This window comes from Protopterus annectens, chromosome 12.part0, assembly GCF_019279795.1.
Source record: "Protopterus annectens isolate FY-2018-M chromosome 12.part0, PAN1.0, whole genome shotgun sequence".
Taxonomy (NCBI): domain Eukaryota; kingdom Metazoa; phylum Chordata; order Ceratodontiformes; family Protopteridae; genus Protopterus; species Protopterus annectens.
In genome coordinates, this window is record NC_056746.1 from 736,005,710 (window position 1) to 736,033,060 (window position 27,351).

The 27,351-nt window shown below is 41.8% G+C and overlaps 1 protein-coding gene across 2 annotated transcripts in view; it reads left to right on the top strand.

Annotated features, from left to right (window-relative positions):
• LOC122816783 overlaps nt 1-27,351 on the top strand; it is a 796,947-nt gene that overhangs the window by 723,108 nt on the left and 46,488 nt on the right. For both annotated transcript variants that reach the window (XM_044089804.1, XM_044089805.1), the window contains 2 exons: nt 9,496-9,595; nt 23,278-23,338. In XM_044089804.1, the coding sequence (XP_043945739.1) occupies nt 9,496-9,595; nt 23,278-23,338 (161 nt within the window). The remainder of the gene's footprint in view (nt 1-9,495; nt 9,596-23,277; nt 23,339-27,351) is intronic.

Sequence of the window (27,351 nt, forward strand, 5' to 3'; positions counted from 1 at the left end):
GTGTGTATGTATGTTCTTGCTACTTCAAATAGCAGGTAAAGAAAAAAGCCAGGCCGGCTTTAAGTGCTGTCAGAAATGTGGTCACAAAAATCCCTTATTCTGACACACATTCTCCATATGTATATTGTTTGGGGCCCCGCCGTCTTCAGGAGGACTGTTCCATTTGCCACTTTTATAGCCATTGAACTCTTGTAGAAGGAAAAAACAAATTGCTCAACCCCACCCAGTTTGGCTTTTTCAAGGGGAGATCGTGGCTGTTAAACTTGGTGGACTTCTTCGTGACAAAGCCATAGACGAGGGCAAATCTGCATATACGGCCTACCTAGACTTAGCCAAGACCTTTGACCCAATCCCCCACTCAGGCATCATTGTTAAACTCACCCAGCTGGGTATCAACCCATATATTGTCAGGTGGGTTGCAAACTGGCTCACTGAATGAACTCATACTGTCAAAATAGGGGATTCCACTTCCTCCAGCAGACCTGTAACCAGTGGTGTTCCACTGGAATTGGTTCTGGGATCCCTACTGTTTGGAATCTACTTTTCCAAAGTATAGGCCAAAACCAAAGGATTGTAGCTAACAAAGTTTGTTGACGACTGCAAACTGGGAGTGATCATTGAAACCCCCTAGCGATGTCAATATCCTACAAGACAGTCATAAGCAGACTACTGACTGGTGCCAAAGTCATGGTCTTAAATTTAATGCAAAAAATGCATTATCATCCCCTTCGGCTAGGGTGATGTGCCTGCAAACTACCACATCAATAACTATATCCTAAGCATACAGTCACTGGTGAGAAATCTGGGCACACAGGTTGACAGCAACCTTAACTTTGATCACCATGTATCCACAGTGAAAAGAAGGGCATTTTATATTGCTCAACTCATAAGTAAGGGTATTACCTCCAGAAAAAAAGAGTTTATAACCCCCTGAATTCTTCCCTCATCAGGCCAATAATAGAGTATAACACTCCCTTTGGTATGTTCCTTTCCAAATACCTGCAGCAATTGGAGAGACCACAAAAGTTCCTTACAAAGAAAATTCATGGTCTTCAAGATCTGTCGTATATGGACAGAATTAAATCATTGTCACTTTACTCTGTGTTTTACAGACTGCTCAGAGGCAACCTGTGTCTTGCATACAGAGCAATCTCTGACCCAGCTTTAATGGAAATGCTGCACATTCGGAAGTCAAATGGCACATGGGTCCCTCACACAAAGGACCTTAACCTGGTATGTGACATCAACAGAACTTGCTGGAAAGACAGATTTGTCTCACAGAAGTTGCACCACCTTTGGAACAACCTTCATATTCATGTTAAACAAAGCTCCTCGTTGGCCCTATTTAAACTTAATTTGGAAAACTGGATAGGTAACCAGAAATTTGCCTAGGGGTTCCACCTGTGTCCCTCTTGGACAGGGGTAACAGGTGTTGATTTTAGTGCCTGCTTGAACCAGACACCCCTGGGAACATGGGTTGAACTTGACTAGACTTGTAAGGGCCCTGGGGCCATTAGCTGGGTCTATATTAGAATCGCAAAAGCTTACTTTCGCGAATACACATTCATCAACACATAAATGTCGAAGTCCTAAAATAGCAAAGAGCGAAAAAAGTGAATTCAGAATGTCAAACATCCTTTTTTTGGCCCGCAGGGTGATCTTGAGGATGAGGAAATAAACCATTTTCCCCATTGTAGTGCCGTCTCGGAGTTGGTATATTTAAGTAGTGGGGGTGTGGGGGGGTGCAAAAATGTTTTAAAAAGTGTTTTGCCTTAGGTTTGTTCCATTGGGTTTACCTTACCTGTTTGGTGCTGTTGCTTCTGGGAATATGTTCGGCGTTGTCATTTTCGCTTTTTTCATCCGTCGCTGTTTTTGGATTTCAACATTTATGTGTCAATTACTTTGTAAGCTTTCACGATTTTAATATAGACCCCATTAGCCTAGTAACCTCCTATGATCCTATGATACATAAAGGACTTCTTCTGTCATCTCTCATATCTGGAATGACTTCTTTACCTAAAGGAAAACATAAAGATAAATCTGACATTTCTATTCCTGCTCTTCTTTCTCCTCTAACATCTCAGAGAAGGCAAAGAAGAGTTCTTCAACTCCAACTTCTCCATCGGTTCCAAGCTCAAAGAGGGCAAGGTTTTTGGTTTCATCATCCTCCTTGAATCCAAGAACTAAATTCTCCAAGCCTTCACCTCCTATGGAATCATTGGAACCAGAGTGTATTACCAGTAATTATTTGGATCTGACCTTGTCTTCTGTCCTGATAGTTCAAGAAAGAAGATATGTTTCAATGCTAAGTTCTTCAGAACTGACACCTCAAATAAAAGATTCATCTTCCACCACCTTTTTCATCCGTAGGACTTGATATTCACAATAGATCCATTTCCAGGCAGACTTCTTTCTCCCTTCTTAGAAAGACCCAGATATCCATCTGTCATGTCCACCCTTACTTCCAGAATTCTTACTGAAGATGATGTGGAGAGATTGGCGAGGAAAATTCTCTGGGTGCAAGGAGTGACAGGGACCACCTCAGTTCCTATCCCTACAGGTCAGGGACTTCAGTCTTCAATTACTCCTCTTTTAATTCCTCCTCTAACTTGACTAGAAGCTTCAGAGACCATGGTTCTGGCCTGTCTGGTACTGACTACATCAACTCCAAAGACACCCTTACCTCCAGATCCAGCTATTGCTCTGAGTTCTTTGGTTCAGTCAGAACCGGAGACCTCTCCGAGCAGTATCTTTCCTGTCAGTTCCGAGGGGCTGGAATTGACTCCTATTTTGTAGGAGGTGTCTCTGCACCTTGGGGCTTTGGCATGGATCAGCTCTACTCCAGCTTCTGCCTCGGGGGGGGGGGGTTGCTTGGGGTGGAGAGGGACTGTGGCTCCTAGGTCTGCCCTCTCACATCTGGGGTCCTTTCTTTCTCTGGGTGGATCTGCTCTCAAGGCTGTGGAGACAGCCATGTCTGCATCAGTCAGTCATTTGGTTCCTTTCCTCTTGGAACAGCCAACTCTGTCACATTTGCATTCAGAACCTCAACCATTGCCTCCACTGGGACAGTGAGCACCAAAGCTTCAGGTTTCCCAGCAGGGTGCCCCTTCTTCTTCTGATACCTTCCCAAACCACCTATTGAGGAGGTCCCTAGGAAGAACAAGTGCAAGAGGAAGCACTTGGGTTCACTGAAAGAATCTGTCACAAAAGACACAGATTTTAATGAGGGAGAAAGATCCCCATGTCACCTCCTGATGATGTCTCATTTAGAGACATTCTAGAAATCCTTAAGCAGAGAGATGACTGGGAGTCCACCAATCCTTCATCTGAGGAATCCATGTACCTGCAGGCCTTTGGTACCCACCCGTCTACTTCCTGGGTAATGCCACCCACCAATGAGCCTATTGAGTTGATCTCTCTGCAGGCCTGGAAGGCCCCAGATTCCATTGAGCTGATCCCCTAGAGACTAAACAAAATTATTACTGCCCCCAAGGATAAGACATTCTGGACAGAAGGTTTGCCTGTGGATGCCATGGTCATGGTGGCAGCCACAAAAAAAGAACTAGCAGAGGAAAGTTCCTCTATCCATCCTCCCAGCCAGGAGTCTCAGATGATGGATAGATTTGGGAAGTGAGTTTATGCATCAATGACCTTTGTCTTACAGTCCTTGAACTACTTGTCACATTTCACCAGACTACAGAAGGGTTTGATTAAAGAACTTTCAGATACCTTCTCAGGAGCCATTTCTGAAGAGGTTCAGGAGTCTGTTACCTCTCAGTTGGCCACCCTAAATTTAATTTCTAACTCTTCCATGAGGCTCATTTTGCATGTAGCTGAAGGAATGACCAGAGCAGTGGGTTCAGACATTGCCATAAGGAGACACTCTTGTATGCACTTATGTGATTTTGTGGAACCCCTTTAAGTCTTCATTCTTCAATGCTCCTTTTGATGGTACGTCCTTATTTGGCCCTAAAGTTAAAGACACATTGACCAGGTGTGAGAAAGATAGGAAAACCCTTTCTGCTGTGGGCATGTGTTTTTCCACTCTGCAAAGATCCTTTTCAAGGAATCAGTGCAGCAGTGGGAAAATGTGGTTCAGGCAATCCCAAGGGTCTTTTCAAGACAAAAGTGGTGGTGGTTCTCCCAGGGGCAGAGGGGAAACTCTAATGGGTGATCTCACAGCAGAGGTGGCCCTTTCAGCACTCATGAATGGAGGCCTGATTGTCCTCCTCCAGAGGCAGTCAGGGGGTGCTAGTCCCTGAATCAGAGAGCCTGGCTAGAGATAACTTCCAATACATGGGTGCAGAGGATAATATACAGAGGTTATATTATACCATTTTCTCTTCTTCTGTCCTCTTGCAAAAAAATCCCAGATGTTCCATGCAATCAAAGGGAACAGGTAGCACTACTAATGCAAAAGTTGCTAGAAAAAAAAGGGTCATCCAGGAGGTCCCACCAGACCAGAGAGAATCCAGAATTTACTCAAGGTTCTTTTTAGTGCCAAAAAAGATAGGGGACTGGAGACAGTTTTGGATCTGAGCAATCTAAACAAATCAGTTCGGCAAACCAAATTTCGGATGGTCTCAATTCAGTCCATTCTTCTTTTTTTGGAACAAGATTACTGGATGTGCTTGATAGACCTACAGGATGTGTACTACCATGTAAAGATGTGAAGATGATCCAGAAGGTTCTTGCACTTCCAGCTGGGAACCAGTCACTAGCAATTCAGAGTACTGTCGTTTGGCCTCACCACAGACCCAGGGTGTTCACCAAGTGCATGACAGTAGTAGCAGCTCACTTGAGACTGCAAAGATTCTGTGTGTTTCCATATTTGGATGAATGTATTATCACCGCCACAACCAGATCAACTCTTAGAGGCAAGAGAAAATGTTCTGCAATCATGCTCATTCCTAGGCATAACCATAAGTTATGAAAAATCTCACCTCAAGCCAACAAAAACATTGGATTTCAGAGGAGCTTCATAAGCCCAAAGAATGTAGTAGCCTCCATTTCCCCACAAAGACTGGAGACAATCTGATTTCAAGTCAAGAGAATAATCAACAGCAACAAAGTACCAGCAAGATTAGTTCTACAGGTGCAGGAGTCCATGGCAGCGTCTGTAACACTTGTTCCCTTGGCCAGATTTCACATGAGAATTTTACAGTGGCTGCTTGCAATACAATGGTCCATCCTTTATCAACCAATATTAATGCCAATTGTATGGAAAAGAGATCTCGCGTGGTGGATTCAATTGGATCAAATGTTACAGGGTCATCCTTTCATTCCCTCTCAGCCCAAGGCTACAGTGGCCACGGAAACTTCCCAGTTAGGGTAGGGGGGCATTGTCAGGGAAAGACTGTCCAAGGCACTTGGTCCCCAGTAGAGGCCAATTTGCACATTTTACCTTTAGGATTTTACCTAGAGATTAGGGCAGTGCTTTTAGCATTGCAGGCCTTCCAGGATACTCTCTCCTAGGGAACAATTGCAGTTCAAATGGACACCATGCCAGTAGTTTGGAAAATCAACAAACAAGGAGGAACCAGATCCTACCCACTGTGTCGAGAAACTCTCAGAGTATGTTAGTGGGTGATCTCATCCAACCATTTTCTTATAGAAACGCACATTCCGGGGAAGTCCAATGTGATACCAGATAAATTGAGCAGGTGCATACTCTTACCTCATAAGTGATCCCTCATTCAGAAAGTGTCGGAAAGGATATTCTGAAGATAGGGTCAGCCATGCTGCGACTGTTTGCCTCTCCCCTAAACAACAAGTGCAGCAAATAATTTGCCCTGCTCCCCCCGAGAGGAAGTTACCAAGGGATACTGTTCTTCACAGTTGCCCCCCCCCCCCAGTCTCCTATATGCCTTTCCACAAATTCCATTAATTCCCCAAGTTTCTACAGAAACCAATCAGGTTGAAGAACACTGTTATCCTCATTGCACCTTATTGGCCTTAACAGATTTGGTTCCTCTGCCTTTGGCCTCACCTAATTCGACAGGCTTGAATTCTGGATCCAGCTCCAAATCTCCAGTCCCACTTGACAGGCATGGTTATCTGGACATTCCAGATCTCAATCTGACAGTTTCTCCAATTCCATTAGTAGCCAGACAACCTATGCTCTCTTCCCCTGCCCAACACATACTGTTATCTTCTCATAAACCTTCTACACAAAAACTTTAAATTAGTAAATGAAAGATATTTGTACATTGGGCACTCCAGAATTATACTGAACCTTTTTTGGCTCAGACTCATGATATTCTACAGCTTTTAGCTTTGCTTTTCAATGAAGGGGCTTTGATTTCCATGGTCAGAGTACAATTAGCAGCTATGTCCAGTTTTCACATTGGCTTTAAAGGCTCCTTGGTTGCTTCTCACAAACTTTGTAAAGCCTTTCTGAGGTGTACTCTTCTTTTAAAGCCTCCTTGCAAAGATCCTACTCCTCCTTGGGACGTGAATTTGGTGTCACAAGCAATCACTCAATCTCCCTTTGAACCAGATAATGATTGCAATATTACGTTCCTGTCTTGGAAAACTATTTTCTTAGGGGTAGTAACTTCTGCAAGAAGGATTTCAGAGATTCAAGCTTTGTCTTCTAAACCACCATGCCTAATTTTTCACAAAGATAGAGTCTTGCTCAGAACAAACCCCTTTTCTACCTAAGGTGGTTTGGAGACCAATATCAACCAATGTATTAACCTACCAGTGTTCTTTCCCCCCATCTGTGTTGTCCATTTTCTACCTCTGCTCCCCACCCTCCAACCCTCTACCCTGGACTTCTGGAAGAATGGGTGATACATGGATTATTACCTTTTTTGGTATATTTTTTGCAGTTCCAGATATAGTCTCCATGAAAGCCTTTATCTTTCTCTATCAACAAACTCAATCTGAGGTAATTGGGATAGGTGCATTGTGAGCTCAAGAGTTTTTGGTTCCCACGAGCTATTGTAGCAGCCGAGTCCATTCCTAGGATCAGAACTGAACCCACAGGTTGAAGAGGAATGAAAATGGATAACACAGATAGAACACTGTGGCGAGTACATAACTTCTTTTTCAATAACAAAACTGAGTAAAAGAAGTGACTTTATATGTATAGTAACAATTTTAAATGAACTTTATATTTTACCTAGTTATAATGAAAAGTTCAAGCCTATTTATACAGGCATGCAATTTAGCTGTGGCACAGTGGTGCAATAGAGAGCACTGCTGCCTCTTACACAAGATCTCTGGTATGGTTTCCATCTGTGGCATTTTCTATGTGTGCCCTGTCAGTGTTTATTTAAGCTCCTGCAGAGGTCACTGGTTTCCACTCAAATCCTCACAATGCTACAAATTACTTCTAGATTTGTGTGTGGACAGACGTGTGTGTGTGTGTGTGTGTGTGTGTGTGTGTGTGTGTGTGTGTGTGTGTGTGTGTGTGTGTGTGTGTGTGTGTGTGTGTGTGTGTGTGTGTGTGTGTGTGTGTGTGTGTGCTAAAAAGTTTAGAGGATACAGAGGCAGCATGGGTTTGGCATGGAGTACTTCTGAGATCACTGAAGTGTTTATGAATCTGAATTACTTCCTTAAAATTATTTCTGAAAATAAGTGGTATAAGTTTAATTGTTTGATCTTACTGTCAATAATTGAGATACTTTGTTACCAAACTTCTTGTCTGCATTTAAAATACTTAAACACATTAACACACAGACTAATGAACAAAAGCCTATTTATTTTATTCATTGGTTCATTCTTCAGTTGCCAAATTAATTTTTCCACTCCACATAAAGCAAAGCACTTCTACTATCTCCAAATGTACTTCAGATGAATGGATAAGAAACTACAAATTACCTCTAGTTTAGCACCTCTGTCCCTCATAGATAGGTGCAACAAGTAAATATTCAAACCACACCTCTCAACTCCTTTGCACAAAAAATCTGGACAAAGCCAAAAATAATGGGAGGAGAAATCCCCAAACGTAGGGGCAAATTTTAAATGTTGCTCTTATAAACTTAGAAAATTGCTAGATTGTGTTACCATGCATTTTCTGAAGGATATGAAGTCTGAAACACAAATGGCTGTCATTATTTAGTGAATTCAGTCACTGATTTGCCACAAAAATCCAGAAACTCACAAATTTTATTAGGAAAAGACCAAAAATATGAGGCAAAAATCATGCCATTTTGCAAAAATATGAACATTTGAGAGGTATGATCCCAACATATCCTTGTTCTTCCTATCTGTAGGTTATCTGTACGCAAAGTATAAGGGCTAAACATTTCCAAGGGAGTATAAGGCTATGTTTCTTCATAGGTTCATAGGTGTGTACTAGGCTAATGGCCCTGGGGCCTTTACAAGCCTAGCCTTAGGATTACCCTGGCATAGTGCCACCCGACCTTAGTTCCCAGTGCCTCTGTCGAGTAGAACCACTGGTGTTATCCCCGGGGTGAATCTTCTGTTTCCCATCCACTCATCAAGATTTCTCTTGAAGAGGGTCAGCAAGGTGCTCTGCTTGACATGTATGGGAAATCTGTTCCATAGCATGGGCAGTCTCTGGGTTATGAACCTGTCCCTCCAGCATGTTCTGTTAATTCTGGTAATGAGGTTGAGGTCTCTGGAGCGTGTGGTATGGTGTGATTGGGATTTCTTTAGATGTAGCATTTCTAACAGAGTTGGGCAGACATGGCTTTGTAAGTCAAGCAGAGATTGCTTCTAAGTAGGCGATATGAGACAGATAATAGTTGGGGGGTTTTGAGTCTGTTGTGCCACACAGAAGGACTTTCTGACCACAGTGACAATGTGGTGATCAAAAGAGAGGTTGCTGTCAACCTGTGTTCCCAGATCTCTTATAACGTCTTCTGTGTTCTTCTTACAGATCAGTAGCCTAGAAAGTACCTATGAACCTGTAATGAAGTACAAGGCTGTGGGGATACTTGAGCCTATCCCACCATGCAGCAGCTGCAAGGCATAATATAGTAGATGGTCATTCTGAATTGGGTAGCAACCAAGAATAGAATGCATGCGCGTGCGTGCACAAAGACGCGCGCACACACACACACACACACACACACACACACAAACGCGCGCGTGCACACACACACACACACACACACACACACACACACACACACACACTCTTAGTTTCATGCTACATGAACACTTATGGACATTTTACTTGATTCAAATTCACCTATGGAATAAGTTAGAGATGTGTGGAAGAAACCGGAACACCCTGTCAAAACTCACTTAGAAACAGTGAGAATAGGCAGACATCACCTAGAAGGCAGAGTAGTTCAGAACTAAACTGGAGAACCATGTTCTTTGAGGCAGCATTGCCTATGTCTGTGACACTGTGCCACCTTACTTACCTTATTAACAATGAAAAATGAATTCTAGGAGAAATGAAGTAGATGAAATGTCTGCACAGAACTACATATATGAATGAATTGAAATTCCTGCTTAAATAACATTCTAATCATGTGTGTAAATGTGTTTTTTTTTTGTTTTGTTTTTTTCTAGATTACACTATTTCTTTCAAAGATATTTTTCCGATTATGATGCCTATGATCTGCTTTCTACTGGTTATTCCAATATTTATGTGCTACTGTGGTATCACTTAGTAAGTATTCCTTCATAATTACTTGTAATGCAAAGAACAGCCTTATTTGAGTCATGCAGTCCACTGAAACTTTATTTAACATTTATTTGCCATTACAATAGAAAATGTTTATGACCTGCTAAGGTCTCACATTTAGAAGTAAATCTTCTGAATGCCTTGCATATGCTAAATCACTTAATAAAGAGATTAATAAAGGGAAAATCTACTTGAATTTGCAATGTATTGAAGAGTATCACACCAGCACTTAAGATGTGACGAACTGGACTGAACATCATATTTTCTAAAAAAATGTTTAATTTTTTATTTTTTTATATATGTATGAAGCATGTGTGTATTTATTTTGCTGCTGTGCTTCTTGCTCAAGTTTGTGTGCAGTATCATGCAAAGAAAGAAAAGAAAGTTGGACTGTGAGTCATCTCTACCCAGGGTGATATATACTGTGTACCCAGAAATTGTATGCATTGAACCCCTTTATCTGTTCCTGAATGTCGGCATCATTCTAAGTGAAGGGTAAATTCTATTCAGAACCATTGTCTTACCCTTAGAAAAGTTAGTGTGGTAAACTTCAACATATCCTTCTGCATGGTGTTTGCATACCAGGCCATTTATCATTTCATAGTTAGACTTGCTGATGTAGTGGGTGTTTAGGGCCCTAGTTATGTCCACTATTTTGGCTCTTGAGAGGCAGGTGACTATGACCCTGTCCTTGTCCAGCCTACTGAGTGTGGAGTCTGTATCCCTAACACAAAGTCACCAGTAATTAGTACATTTACAGCTGCTGAATTATGCCCATTACACACGAGAGTGGTTTGCTTTTGGTGACATATTAGTGTTAATGTTTGTCGAGTAGATGCAGTAAGGGACTAACATTGCTGCCTAGTCTTAAGAGTTCTAGATGGTTTTAGCAGAGATTTTCTGACAATATCAGCATGTCAGTTTTGTATCATTAGTATAGTGATGCAATGTTGCGTGGAAGAGGGTGTGACTGTGCAATGCTCAGTGCATGTAGTAGACTGTGTAGAGGATGCCTTCAGATGTGTTAAGTATTTTCACCTTGCAGAAATGACGGGTCTATATCAGAACATCGAAGTATTAAAACTTTGAATGTTCTGATATCGAACACTATTCAGCGAACGCTAAGAATAGCGAAGCTGCAGAGCAGCGAATTCTTTCCTCGGGAAAGAATTTGGTTGGCTGTTTCTGTGGCTTCGCTATTCTTAGTGCTGTGGTGGAAAGTTACGGGTTGGGTTCAGGTAAGTGTGCGTTTGTTTGTACGTTAGGGTTAAGGGCGGCTTCAGTGAGTTAGGGTTAGAGCACGGGTTAGTCATGTGTGCTATAGTGACAGACTTTAGGGTTAGGTTTGGGTTAAGGTAAGTGGGTAGATAGTAGTGTATGTTTAGTTTAATTTAGTGTAGCGTTAGATGTAGGAATTTAAGTGTATGTGTGTGGTTGCTGTTTGTTTGATGTGCGTGTGTTGTGTGTATGTGTTTCAGAGCAGCAAATTTTTTTTCCATGGGAAAAAATTTGCTGTTCTGAATGTTCGATATTTTCATGTTTAGATGTTTTGGGGCCGATGAAATATCGTTCGCTATTTTCATCTTTTGATAACGTGAAATAAACGCAAAATGACATCTACAGTGTTAGGTAGAAGTTAATTATCAGTGAGCATGAGACCAGTTTTACAATGCCTTAGGATACCAACTGCTAGAAGACTTGTTAATGGAAGAGGGGAGAATCAGCTACCACTCTGTTGATGCCCAGTGCAGAAGTATGAAAAGGACCCTGTCAAGAAGTAAAATGACTACAGAGTTGTTCATAAAATGTGGGCTGTTTGTGTAAACTATAGAAATGACTATACAATATGGGCCATTTGGGAAGCACTACAGTGGTGATTTTTACAAGACTGTTGAGTTGGTAGTAATGCAGGTGATGAAGATGAAGTATGTAGAGTGATATTTTGAAGTTAGTTTAAACAGTACCTATTCAAGCTGTCCTTACTGAAGAGAAAGAATTAGCTTTTTCAAGAATAATACATAGGGGGATTCACCTAATTGACTACTACCTGACTGCTACTAGATGTCCTTCAATATCACTGTTGCAGTATTCTTTAAATAGGGATCCCCTACCTAGGGCAGTCCAAAATCCAGCCAGTATACCAAAACCTTTAGGTTGTAATGGGTACGCTGTACATCACATGCATGCTCCCTTCACACAGCGTAAGGCATAAAGGTGATGTCTGGACGTACCATCCTCAGAACTTCAGTCTGAATGCTGGTTCATCTGCTGGTTACCAAGCTGCTTTCAAATAAGTCTCCCTTGGGTTTTTTATTATATTATCTCTTTTTTTTTTACTTTGTTTGGTTGTTGGTTTCATGTCATGCAGAAAGGAGAAATAACAGTGGAGGAGACAGATTCCCAGTAAAGGTCATCACGAGCAGTGTTTATTTTGCTTAGGTGCTTCCCACGACCATACATCTTGTGCTATTTGCCAGGCTTTTGTCCCTAAGACATTCTGTAATTGCCTGTCTTCCTCAGCTGTTTATTTAGAAAACCAGTTTCCTATGCTGTTAGCTAAAGACACCATGGAAGGATCTTATCAGCCTGAGTGTCAGCCATCTGCGAAGAAAAACGCCAAGAAAGCTCAGTCTGAGTCTTCTGCTGCCACTGCCAAATGTCTCTCTCTTGAGGCTAGTGAAAGCCTGGAGGACCGCCTGGTTTCTCTGTTGAATTCCTCTGCTGTAACTGCTTAGGAGGTTGGTGTTGATCCAGCTTTATGCACATCCATAGAAGTATTGCAGATGTCCACTTCAGATGTACAGGAGAAACCGTGGATGATAATTACAAAAGGACCTAGGGCTGTTTGTCAGATTTTGGTGAGGGAAGCGATACCAACTACAGTAATTTAATGTTGTCAGGGGTTAAAGCCTCATAAAACCTATAAGGCTGATATCCCTTTAAAAAAAAAGCAAAAATCCAAGCATATATTTCTCCTGCTTCTAAAGATCATCAAAGTGAATGGCAAAACTTCACTCATGGCCTGTTTAATGCCCTTATGGCTTTGAAGTCTCCTCGGGGGGTTTCTGTTCTGGCTCCTTCTTGGTTGTCTACCCCTCTTAAAAGGCCTAGGGAGCAAGATTCTTCTGATGAAGATGAAGATTCTAATGAGGAATCCCTGCTTTGTTCTTCCCAGATTCCTTCTTCCTTATATTATAGTTCTGAGAAAGAGGAGTCTATTAGTACAGACTCTCCTTTTGAGGAGATTTCTTTTGGTGACAAAATCTCCCGAATGATGGAATTTTTCAAATTGGATTGTGCTCAGGTGTCTGAAGCTCAGAGGAGGTACTATGAGTTTCTGCAAGTGGAGTCTCCTAAGCCCTCTGTTGCCCCTCCTGTTCTTGTTGCCTTGCTGGATGCCCTTTCCACTGCCTCTAAGGCTCCTGATTACTTGCCCTCTACTGCCAAAAACCTGATAGGTTTTATAAGGTGCCTGAAGACTGCATGTTTCTTTATAAGTTTCCCCACTGCTGACCATTCTGTGGAGTTGAGTGCATCTGACAAGCCATCAAAACTGTTGCCTTCTACAAAGTTGCTTTCTTCTGACAAATATAGCAGAACTATGGAGAGGTTGGATGAGAAAGTATATACATCTTCTACCCTGACATTTAGAGATGTGAACTGTCAGAACCATATGACCAGATATATTCTGGCTCTTCTCTGTCAGGCCTGTCAGGTTATTTCAGACCTTTCTGAATATGAGGGGAAGACTTTTGCTCTTTCTTTTCTGGAAACTGTGATGATGTGAAGTATTGCCAGCTATGCCAGGAGAAGTAGGGCAGTGGATATGTAACGTATACCAGCACAGCTAGCTGGAATTTTGTAAACAATTATATGCCATTTGCATATCACATTGATTTGTGCAGATGCTTGTGTTGAAAAATGTGTTTATAAAGCTGCCTGTGTTAAAAATGTGCCAACAGTGGGTCCTGACTGACAATTGATTAAATGTATATGTTTTAACAGAAGATACTGGAAGATAAATCTCAGTCCAGCTAACTTTGAAAAATAGTAAGAAATTAAATTACTTATTTTAGGCAATAAAGATTGTATCTTACAGATGTTCTTCATGTTTCACTATTGCAGTCATCACACTTATCCTGCCAGAGGTAGTCCTCAGTCGGCCCGAATACCAGAGGCTTAGTATTTCTGTGTCGGTTGCTGTCACTCCAGGTCTGATGTCAGGTTGTCAGTGGTATAAAAACAGGCAGCCGACACCATTACATCAGTCTTTCTTGCCTTGGAGCCTGAAGCAGAAGCAGTTCGCACGAGAGCCAGTCGGCCGCTACCTGAGTTTTCATTTCCGAAATGAAAATTGAAGTCTATTAAAAGCTAAGTACCCCGTTGGGATCCATTTTTCTTGCTCTAACCAATGTCAGAAAAAGTTGACAATTGTCTCGCCTGTGGAAAGCAAATACCACACCGAGATTTCCATTCTTGCTGCATCACATGTTTAGGCCCAGACCACAATGTCCCTCGCTGCCGTTTTTGTGCTTTGTTCAATGCCCGAACTATTCATCGTCAGGGCCTTATTGTAGCTAAACACTTTTGCTGTTGATCTCCGTATTCCGAAATGGCTTTGGTAAGCCATCCGACTACTGATCTTCCGAAACAAATGTAAGGATAAAGACAGAGACAGACTGCACAGGTCTAAAACTGCTGATGATGCTTCCATTAAGCTAGTCGCCAGTTCGCCGGTACTCAGTGAGACGCTTTCGCTGCCCCTGATGCCCGCATCGATGGATTCGCAGGCCGCTACTGAGACCCACTCAGAGTTTTGTATGCCGTGAGACTCTTCTTTGACTACAGAACCTGCGGACTGAGGGCTACCCCTGGCAGGATAATCCAAGTGTGATGACTGCAACAGTGAATACACTCGAACATCTATATTTATGGTAAGTGTACACAACTGTAATTTCTGACTGCAGCCAGAGATGGAATGTCTGTGTTAGAGAATGGTTTATTAGTTACTGTAAGACAAGTGGAAGTGTTTTATGGTTTTATAGCTTCCAGATGCACTAGCACATCTCAGCAAAGCTCTATCTATGTGTATGGTAACACGTATGTGCTAAATTCTGGTTCAGTTTCTAGCAATGGGGTAGTATAGGAACCAGAAATCAGGTGACCAGATATGTGTGATGTCATTCTATAATCCAGGACAAAAAAATAATGTTTTAAAACCAAATGAGAAAGAAGTCTCATTGCACTCTGTTTTTGGAAGCTGACAAAGAAGGAAGACCACTCATCTACTTCATCTTGCCTTGCTCTAGTAAGTGACCAGGGAATAGTAATTATTTAGATAAGTCTGGAAAAATTAGTGAGATTAGTTAAGTACTGTTTTCTGTATCTGTGGGGAGCTATTCTTCTGTGTTATTTTAATATTTCCTGTGATTGAAACTCTGGTGTTTATTGTAAATAGATGTTTAGTATTTTCATGTCCGTTTATTATTTATTATTAAATATATTTAAACTTTTCATTGTGGCTGGTCCTTTAGAAAATATTTTGACTTTTGAAAGTACTCCTGTTTGTTTGGTGACTGTGTGGCCACTCCTGAAAGCCTTACTGAATTGGTTAAACTACCATTCATACTAATATAAATCTCTCTCAGTGTAATTGGGTACCCTTGAAAGAGCCTTTGACTAGCTGGCTTGGGAGTGTCTTGTCTGGTGACAGTAGCTATGTTATAGTCTGGGCAGAAGGGGGCATAGCTAGTAAACCTGTGCCATCCTTTCCCAGGTGTGTGTGTGTGTGTGTGTGTGTGTGTGTGTGTGTGTGTGTGTGTGTGTGTGTGTGTGTGTGTGTGTGTGTGTGTGTGTGTGTGTGTGTGTGTGTGTGTGTGTGTGTGTGTGTGTGTGTGTGTGTGCTACTTGGAGCAGGGACACAAAGCACTGGTTTCACAAAGAGAATGGTGGAGGACGTGGCTTGGACACTCAGCTGAGGACTTAACTCTGCAGTTATGCTAGTAGGGAGCCTTACTGGGGATCTGGGGAAAGACAGAGAAAGAACCCAGACCCCGACCTCAGTGTATTCCCCGTGTACTCTTAAGGGGAATTCTGCTTGATGCAGAGAGCTACAGCTGGAAATAAAAGGTGTATGAATTTTTGTTCCAAGTGAACGTTCCTCTCTCCACTGTCAGTGGTGAGGATTCAGGCTCCTTGATTACTTACCCAGAGTGGGGATGTCTCAATCCTTATAAATAGGTCAGTTCAGGAATCACACATTTACTCTCTCTGGAAAAAAGTCACACATTATACCTTTGCACAAAGGAGGAAATTTAACAGACATTAATAACTTTAGACCTATAGCAGTGTTATCTCCCCTTGCCGAAATACTTGAAAAATGTTTTCAAAAACAATTACTAGGCTGTCTCCTGCAGGAAGAACTCCTGTCCCCCACACAGCAGGGCTTCCGTCCTTCCCATAGTACAACCAGTGCCCTTCTAACCTATATAGACACTGTCCGTAAAACTAAAGATAATGGCAAACTAGTCTCTTCCTTATTTCTAGACTTGTCTAAAGCCTCAAAACAGTTTGTCACAGCAAACTTCTACTTCTGATGTCCTCACTAGGTCTTTCTCAGCCCACCTTTCTATGGTTCAAAAGCTACCTGTCCAATAGGTTTAAGTCAGTAAAATCACATTCTCTGTTTACCTCCCAATCACCACCAGTATACCACAAGGCCCTCTACTTGGTCCCATCCTGTTTAACATTTTCACCAACACTCTCTATGCATCCACAGCAGGCCACCCTAATACAATATGCAGATGATTCCACTTTCATTTGCACATCTGATAATATGGTACACCTCCAAAAATTACTCAGGAAGCTTTAACACATTGAAACATGATGTCATAACTCACAACTCATGATCAACCCAAAGAAGTGCTACCTTTCTTTCCTCAAATCCCTCTGTCATGAAAAAATTAAATTTAAAGACCTCTCTTGATAATACAATCATTGAAGTCACTTCTCATTGCAAATTATTAGCAGTGATAGTGAATGACAATCTTGATTTGACCTGTAAATACAACATTGCATAAGAAAAACTCATAAAAATATAGGGATGCTTAACAGAGCCAACAACTTTCTCATCGATGCGACTAAAAACACACTTGCCATTACTTATCTCCTCCCCATTCTTTTTATGGCACTCCCATCCTTACTAACCTCCAGGCTTCACAAAAATTAAAACTTGAACAATGCTATAACAAAGTTTCTAAATCTGCAGCAAATAACCCCTTTTAGAACCCACCACATATTGCACTAAAAAGCCTAAACTGATTACAACTGCCTCATCAACTAACATATACATGTCTTCTTACTACCTATAAAATTATCCAGCATCCATCTGCCTGTCCAGTGCTAAAAGATATTCTACACATCTATGTTCCTAGTCGATCATTGAGATTCAGTGACCAAAACCTTCTGCCTGTACAAACCTAGCAAATCTGATGGGCACTGTTTGTACTCGTACAAGGTTGCTAAGGCCTGGAACTCCTTACCTCTATCCCTCAGGTCAGTACTCTCCCTCCCATCCTTCAAAACCACTCTGAAAGACTTCATAGCTATAGTCTGCCTCTGCTCTTGCTCAAAACCAGGATGAACCATAACCCTAAATGTGGACAAGTACCTTTTCATTCCTTTTACCCCCTTACTCTCCCTTCTTCACTTACTTCCTTTCTTCTGCAAAATTTTCTTCTCTGACCTTCTCTCTAAATACACCAGGCGCCTGTTTTTCCCTGACATCATATTGCCATTCTTGTTTGTATTAGACTAAGTTACCTTTAATTTCTCTACAAACTGTCTAAAATTTCCCTAAATATTAAATGGTTGTCAAATAACGCATATCAATTTTTAACCAATGTTTTCACATTATGTCTAATTTGTTATAATTATTTAAACTGCAGATGGTAATTTAAATAATAATAATTTGGAGATTTTCTCCCCAGGCCTCCACTGAAAATGGTCGTCTACCCTATCAGACTTTCCCAGTAATCAAATGTCAATAAATATATAAATAAATTACCTACGAATGTATATATAATTTTCATTTGTACTGGTAATTCATAAGGACTGTATTAGTTAATAAAGTATTGATGTATGTATCCTAGGTGTGTAGATGACATATGTAGGGTATTCAGCATTCTCTCTTAAAATGTACTAAACAAAATGTTTACATAATTTCTGAACATTTAGGACCTTTAATATGATAAATTCTAATGTCCTTCTATTCTCACATTGCAGTATTCTTACTGTGGGATCCTCCGCCTAAGGCAACCCGAACGTTGTCTCCTATATAAAAGCTTAAGCTTGGTTGCTGACTAGTGCATGGGATGTCACACATAGGGCCATATACCAGGGACCTTAAATGTGACCTCTGCATGCACAGACCTCAGAACATTTCTGCCGCAGTGGAATGTTGGATTGAACCCTTTGCTTCTCTCCTTCAAGACGTCTAAAGCTAAGAACCCCATTGGGGAATTCTTTCTAATTTTTTGCTTGAGATTGGTTTCTTAGTTAGTTCTTAGCCGATGTCCACTGAGAAATGTAAATGCAAATGCGGTCGTCAAATCCTGCATAAATACTCTCATGACCATTGTGTATTCTGTTTAGGCTGGGAACATGACCATACCTGCTGCGCCATCTGCCAGTCTTTTGTCCCCAAAACACAAAGAAGCCATCTGGCCGCTCTCAATTTGTATTTGGAGAATCAGAGATTAAAAAAGCTAGCATTAAGAATGGATCTAGAGTCAGATGCCCAAGTGGAACCTCTAAGAAAAAAGACCAAAGTTTCAAGGCCTACCACCTCTGCCTTTCTGTCGCTGGACAGCCCACCAACCACTGATATAGGGGTTGAGGGAGGTCCACTAGAGCTGTTGACTTCGGCATCTACCTTCGAGGAAGCCGCTTCCAAAGTACCAGCTGGCACGTCCACAGAGGATATTCCAGGGTTGGTTGCTACCAACGTCGAGGGGGAACCAGGCTCCACCAGATGACCATCTTTGACCCAGGACACTGATCCTTCCACCTTAGACGCACCCCTGAAGCTAGGCCTACAGCTTCTTCTAAAACACCTCCCTTAAAAAAGAGACAAAAGACAAAACATTTTACTGCTTCCTCAGCGGCACAACCAGACTGGCAGTCTTTCACTCAGTCCTTGATGCAGGCCATCATGGCCCTCAGGCCCTCAGCCTCCTCTGCTCCCAGTATATCTGTACTTAGACCAAGACCTGTCTCATCTATTTCTCTCCTTCCTTCCTTTACTCAGGAAGAAGAATAAGCCTTATCCTCTGATGAGTCTGTCACATACTCATCCCAAATAGCCTCCCCTTGGAATACTACTCCCCAATGAGGATTCCATAGAGGGAGACTCCCCTCTGGAGGACATTACGTTTGGAGAGACTATAACAAAAATGATGGAGTATTTTAAATGGGATACTATCCAGATGATAGAAATTCAAAAAAGGTATTTTGAGCTGCTGCAGGTTGAATCACCCTCTCCATCAGCCATCCCACTGGTGATTCCTGCATACTTAAATGCATTTGCATCAGTTTCTAAAATCCCTGACTCTCAACCACCTGCTCCCAAGAGACCTGATAGTTTCTACAAGGTCCCTGATGACCACAAATTTCTACTGAAGCCCCCTTGGCAGATCCCGCAGTGATATCTGTAGCCCCAGACAAGCAGTCTAGACTTATTCCTTCCTCGTCACTCTTACCTTCTGACAAGGATAGCAAGGTAATGGACAGGCTGGGCAAGAAGATATACACTTCTTCCACCATAGCCTTTAGGGCTATTAATTACCAAACCCATATAGTAAAATATACCCTGGATTTGGTATCCCAAGCTACAACCCTACTGTTCTCCTTGCCTGATTCTCTTAATAATACAGATGTGGCATCTAAACTGTCCCAGGCATCTCAGGTTGCTAGATACTCGATTAGATAGGGTTGTGATGCAGCAGAGGCCTCTGCTACATCTGCTACATCTGCATATGTGCTTTACAAATACTCATGGCTTAGGCTCCAGCCACTGCTTGAAGACTTTAAATCCAAAATTCTGGATGCTGCACTAGACCATAACCTTCTGTTTGGGAAACAGCCTGCAGAACTGTTTAAAAACCTACAGGAGAAGAGCAAGGAACTCCAGGATATCAAACACCTGCTTGTCTCCCCAATACCAAAATATTACAGGAATACTCTTCAAAAACTACCTATGTCAGTAGATCCCCCACTAACACTCCTTCAACCTCCAGATATGGGAAAGGAACAAGGAGGCAATCCTCTTCCAGGACAGCCCCTTTTCAGCCCACCCACAGACAGCCTTTTCAGGACAGGAATAATAACAACAATGCGTGACTGCCTAGATCACCACCACCTCTCACCACCTCATCCCTCATGTTATCCAGGATCTTCTTACACAGGGAACAATAGAATCAGTTCCACCAGGTCAAGAAGGAATAGATTTCTACTCCAGGTTATTCTTGGTACCAAAAAGGACCGCCGTAGGAGGCCAATCCTGTATTTATCCTTGTTAAATCTCTTCCTGAAAGTCCCCACCTTAAGAATGCTATCCCTTTAAAACCTGATTCCACTATTGCCACCCAAGGCTTTCATGGCCACTTTGGACTTGATGGAGGCTTACCTCCATATTCCCATACATCCAAACCACAAGAAGTACATATGCTTTGCTGAACCCTGTTCACACTTTCAGTTTACTGCCTTGCCCTTTGGTTTATCCACTGCACCAAGGGTCTTCACCAAGTGCCTAGCTCCTACCATACTCTACTGCAGAACCAATGGCATTCAAATATACCCCTAGCTGGACAACATTCTTATCCTTACAGAAAGGGAAGACCGCTTCAAAAAACATCTGTTGTTCTCCATGTCTCTGCTCCAGGGGTTGGGATTCACACTCAACTCACCAAATCATCCCTCTCCTCAGCACAGTACAAAACCTTCCTGGGATGCAGGATATGGACAGACCTGATGAAGGCTTTCCTTCCTCAGGACATGGCAATTTCCCTGATCAACCACTTCCAGGACCTCCTCCAGGTCAACCACTTGTTAGACAGGCATTTCATGTATCTACTGGGCCTTATGGCAGCCACAATACCTATGCTGCCACTAGCCAAGATGCACAAGTAAATGTCAATAGTATCTAAAGAATGTGTGGTCCCAACACAGCTACCCTCTAGACTTCCAAGTACCCTTCCTGCCTTGCTTATAAACAGAATTGAAGTGGTGGATTCAACAGGTGCAACAGGCCTTCCCCTCCAACCCACCACACCAACTCAACACATGCACACAGATGCTTCAGATCTTGGCTGGGGAGCTACTATGAATGGATTCAAAGTGCAAGCCCTCTGGCAACCATTTCTCCTGAAAAAACACTTCAACGTAAGGGAGATGACTGCAGTTCACCTAGCCCTGCAAGCCTTTCTCCCTTTCTTGCAACAAGGGCCCCTAAAAATCTTCACGGACAACACCACTGTTATGTGGTACATCAACAAACAAGGGGGGGCCAGGTCTTACCTACTCTGCAGGCTAGCAATGCAAGTTTGAGACTTAGTCTCTCAGAACAGCATATCTCTACAGGTTGTCTATATCCCATCCCAGGACAACCACCAAGCGGATGCCCTCAGCAGATCTTTCTCTCTGCATCACGAGTGGATGTTGCACAGAGAAGTATTCCTAGACATTGTCCACCAATGGTGCACACCACAAATAAATTTATGTGCCTCCCCCCCAGAACAGACAATTGAAAATCTTTTGTACCAAGGATCCCTCCCCACTAGCTTGGAGAGTGGACACCTTCACAATCTCATGGAAGGGACTGTTTCTGTATGCCTTCCATCTCATTCAGAAAGTCCTCCTGAAAATCAGAAGGGACATGCCATAAATCTTGTTGGTGACTTCCTATTGGCCAAGGCAGCATTGGCTCCCCCTTCTTCTATCCCTCACCAAGGACAATCACCAGAAATTGCCCCAGAAGGTGGATCTGCTCACACAACAGAAGGGAACTCTCATTCATCCATACCTAGAGATGCTTTCCCTAACCCTCTGGGTGATAAACTTTTAGTCCCCTTCAGACACTGCTACACTGAGGACTTGCTATCTATCCTGCAAGAGGCCAGGAAACCCAACACAAGGAGATCCTACATTTCCAAATAGGAAAGGTTCTCCAAATGGTATCTCCAAAGACATAGAGATCCCTTTCATGTGGATGTTCCTCTAGTCTTTACATGTGTGTGTGTGAGCTCATAAAATCAGACCTTTCATACTGTTCAGTGAAAGTGCACCTATCTGCCATCACTGCCTGTTTACCCTTGGATCCTCCTGTATTCTCCAGGTAGGATGTTAAACTATTTTTAAAATGAGTCTTGCCCATTAGGCCACCAAGAAAGCCTATCCAACCTCCTTGTAACCTAAACTATGTCCTAGAAAAACTTACACTTGCTCCTTTTGAGCCAGCCAGCTCTGCATCCCTGCAGATATGCACATGGAAAACAGTCTTATTACTAGCCCTCACTTCAGCCAGATGAGTCTCAGAATTACAGGCACTCATGGCATCCTCTCCCTGCACTATCTTCCACAAAGATAGGGTGACCCTGAGCACCAACCCCTCCTTCATGCCCAAAGTGGTCAACAAACTGTCCCTGAATCAGTTTATCCACTTACCCACCTTCTTTTCAACTCCTAAAAATGACAGTGAGAGAATACTGCACTTCCTCAATGTCCATAGGCAGCTAAGAGTCTATTTGGACAAAACTAAGGTCATTAGAAAGTTTAACTCTTTGTGTCCTTGTATCCCAAGGCTTTGGGCAAGGCAGTCTCCAAACAAACTATCTCCTGCTGGATTAGGAAAACTATCTGCTTCTGCTATTCCTACCATGGAAAACACATCAACAGGTCAGGGCACACTCTACTGGAGCAGTAGCCTCTTCTGGGCCCTTCTTCAAGGGCCTGGACACAGCTACCATCCTTGAGACAGCCACCTAGTCCTCAATACATACCTTTACCAAACATTACAAGCTGGACCATATCTCCAGATCCAGAGCAGGATTTGCAAGGGCAACCCTGCAAGGTTTAATGGAATCCGCTACCTCTTTCTCCACCCTTCCTTTTTCTTAAGCTGTGGTACTCTCCCACAGTAAGAATACTACAACATGAGAATAGAAGGACAGAATAGTTGTGTAAAATCTTACCATAACCATAGATGTCCTTCTCTTCCATGTTGCAATATTCCCTCCCTCTGACCTGTCCCCCAGCATTACCTTTCCCCTGTCTATGGGGTATCATGAGGCACTACCAAGACCATGGTCACACTGAGCAGTCATTTGCATTTCACTGGTCTAGAGGACATCATTTGGCACTACCTAAACTACTGTCTGACTAGGCAGCTAGTTCCAAGGTCTGTGCACACAGACATTACATTTAAAGCCTCTGGTTTATGGCCCTACATGTGACGTCCCATGTACTAGCAGCAATCAGGCTTAAGCTTTTGTATAGGAGCCGATGTTCAGGTCGCCTGAGACGGAGGATCCCACAGTAAGAATATTGCAACATGGAAGAGAAGGACATCTATGGTTATGTAAGATTTTACACAACTATTCTTTCTGTTGCAGTGTGAAGAAAATCTGGAGCAAGGTTCCAAATCCATTCTACAGTGAAGCAGCAAAATTTCAGGTAAATAAATAAAAATGACAGAAGGCATTATTAAGATGTCATAACAAGGAAAATCAATGTTAATGGGGGTCTCTGGACAAACCATCTGTTAATTGGAGCACTATATGTTAGTCACATCCAGTGCCAGTGTCATTCTCTGTCCCCTGTAAAGAATGCAACAAATGCAGACGGTTTGTTCCTTGGCACAGTTTATGATCTGGTACCATCATTTATTTTTATTTGCATTGCTTTTGTTTACTGAGTTGAGTGAAATAACTCTTTCTAGCAGAAGCCCATGGAGGAACACTCCATATTATAAACATTTTTAAACAGACATTCTGTAATTACATGACCAGAAGTGAAGTACTATGTAACAGAAGTTACACATAAATTTGCTAATTAGATTACATTCACATGAAATAAAGGCAACTATTAGAGTATACAATATACTTATGTGTATATGTTTAGTGGATGCTGAACACTAATTACTTGAAGAGGTGTATTGGGTTTATCAAGCAGATAGATCTTGTGATTAGTTCTTAGGAAAGAAAATTGGTACGGCAGAAAGTGGTAATATTGTAGCTAAGAGGAAGGGTGTTAAGCAGGTTCAGAAACAATTAAATATGGCTATGTTAATATTAGCAGTTCAGAGATGGGGTGACAAACAGCATCACAAAGCCATGGATATGGATCAGAGACACTAGTAAAATTATTTAAGTAATGGTGAATCTTCATAATAGGAAGATGAAGACAGTATTTCATATATAGTATTTCAATGCAATAAGTGAATACCTCACAGGGTAATGGTAATTCATACCGTGAAGAAAACAACACATACAAAAGTGTTATGCCTTGCATTACAGGAACTATCAAAATGAGATTCAGTCTCAGACATGTAATAAAAATTGAAGTTGGGATCAGGAGGCAGAGCAATAAGAAAAACATAAAAACTCTCCTTAGAAATGCAGAAACTTCACAATAAACAAACAAATGAATAAAACTTAATAAATGAAGAAAGAAAGAAAACATTGCGCTTCTGAAAACAATTAACTGACAAAGTAGAAGAAAAGCATTTAGTATTTATGTGTTATGTTCACTAAAACAGCTGTGTGATACTTTCATTGACTTTATTTCACCACTGATCATTTGGCAGTCCATTTGTTATTTAGCCAAAGATAAACAATCCCGTTAAGTGCTGCCTGCTGCATTTCTTATACTTGCTTGGCATTTGTGCTGGGTGTGATGTTGAATTCGATAATTAATATTATTTAAAACAAAAATTTAGCTTAAAAAGCTTTTGATTCAGGACTTTTATACCTTAGGACATTGCCACTGCTGTAGTTAATATAACTTTGTTGTGAAGTAGAGTGACCTGTACCAAGGTAACAAAGGTAATGTTATGATTAGCATCAATTACTTCACTGTGCCACTGACATTTAATAAACTAAGTTATTGCTACTGAAAAGAGATAGTTTTATACATGTTCCAGCTTCACATCCTGATATTAATTAGTGATATATGACTGTATGTCTAGATTAATTGTGCATTATTTTCATTTCCATTGTTTTCCTTCCTGTGTTTCCTGTGTAAGGACTGTGCTTTGTTTAGGATTACTCAGTCTTGTAAGCAATAAGTAACAGTGACAAATGTTCACCAGATTGCACACTTGTCCATAATGCCAGAAGCATAAGAAGGCTGTGGGCTCTAGTCTTACATTAGCTGGCTGAATTCATGAGCCAGTACTCAAACTGTAATACAAGATAAGGAGAAGATGCTGTACTCCTAAAGTTCTTGTTTTTGAAAGGAGTTTTGCATAAGTGACATTCATGAAAGCTGGTGGCTCCACTTTGGGATCCTCATTTTTTGTTAGAGAAGTGAATACTTGCTCCATTTGAACCAGTTCATTTGCTTGACTTGTGGTTCTTAACTTGGAAAACTGTTTTACTGATTGCTCTGACATCTGCAAGAAGAGTATCGGAGTTGCAAGCACTTGTGGTAGGTCAACTCTGGCTCATTTTCCACAGGGTTTTTTTTTCTTTTTGAGAACTAATCCTATGTTAATGCCTAAAGTGATATCTGTGTTTAATTTAAGCCAAACTATCTGCCTCCCTTTTTTTTCCCTGAACCCAAAAATGTGGAAGAAAAGGTACATACCTTGGATGCCCACAGACCACTCTGGTACTATCTTCATAGAACAAAAGTTTTCTGTTCCTTATATCAATTCAGTTCTTGTGAAGGTAAGAAAAAGGAACAACCTGTGTCAAAGCAGGCTGTTTTAAAGTGGTCATCTCAAAGCTGTTACCTTTTGTTGTCCCCACCACAACAAAAATATTCCAGAAAAGGTCAAGGCTTATTCCACCAGGGCTTTGGCTTCATCTATGGCTTTTTGGAAAGGTTTGGAGGCTAGAAGTATTCTAGAAGCAGGAACTTGGTCCCATCTTCATAGTTTACAAGGCATTTGAAGCTCGATTCCTTCTCTATGTCTAGGTCAAGCTTTGCTAGGTGCATTCTCCGAGGGCTTCTGGACCCTTATCCTTCCATCTCCCAAATGTAGTAAGCTAGGGTAATCTATCCATATAGCTTAGGTTACTGCGGCAGTGATCAATATGATGGATATAGTACAGCTGTATAAGTAAAACTTGCCATAACAGTAGATGTTCAAATGATTACTGCTGCAGTAGCTGCTCCTCAGCCCCCCCCCCCTTATTTTTCAATGTATTGTTTTGCCATGGTACAGGCATTCATGTCCTCTTAGCTATACCCTGTCAGGGTTCAGCCTCCCTCTCTCAGCATGAAAACTCTGAATGGTTTAGTGTCCAAATCAAAAATCAAACTTTTAGACACCTCACCTCAAACTGTCTAACAGTTTAGGTACATAGATGTTGCCCTGAAGCTTTGGAAGTTGTCCAGCTGTTATATCCTTGGCAGGATGTAACCTATATAGCTTAGTCTACAACAGCAGTGATCATTAATGCATCCACTGTACTTCATTCATCAATGTTACAAAACTCAGAAATAATACCCAACAATTCTGGGTTAATACAAAGTAGCACCACATACTCATCTTCTAATGACATAGCGAACATATTAGCAAAAAATTCAGCTCAAACTTTACTCTTTTATCTCTGACTTATTATCTGCAGCACATTACAATGCCTATACCCAAACCCATGATCACTTTAGAGCAAATTGTAAGTGCTCTGTCCAAGGCCAAGAACACTCGCTCTGTGGGCCTAGGTAAAATGCCAGGCTGTCTTCCTGTCAGCACCAAACTTTGTCAGGCCAGTTGGTTATTGAGTCCCTTCAACCTCAGCCGTTCCACTGGATTCATGTTAAAGGTATGGAGAACTGCTCCCTCTCCACAAATGGGGACCCACTACTGATCTTGGAAAATGTAGACCCATAAGCCTCACCAGCCTTACCTGTACAGCTATGGAGCACATCATTTTGAACTTATCAACAGAGACTTAGGCAGTCTTCAAGCCATCTACTTGATCTACTTTGTATTTGTTAAGGCAGATCCTGCCTCGGTGGGCTAAGGCAAATTGGTTCACACTGCACACTTACCTTTGATACTATTCAACATTCTGACATCATTGATAAGTTAGTAAAATTAAATGTAATCCACTGTGTTACCCACGGGATAACAAACTTGCTCACAAACAGAACCCAGTCTGTTAGTGTTGGAGGCTCACTCTCAACCAGAAGAGTAGTTACTAGCAGTGTACTCCGGGATCTGTACTGGAACCATTCCTCTTTGGCATCTATTTCTCTGGCATCAAAGCCAAAACCAAGAGCCTTTTGTTGCAGAAATTTGCAGATGATTGCAAACTGGGAGCTGTCATAAACACCCCAACTGATCTCCAGATTCTTGAGAGGGGCCTAATTAATGCACACTAACAAGTGGTGCTTATACTGCAGCCTCAGACAAAATCCCAAAATTGCAGCAACATTTCCTTTGGCAAACCCAGGCACCCATACCACTTTCACATAGGTAATAGCCTCCTTAAAATGTACTGTGTCATTAGGGACTC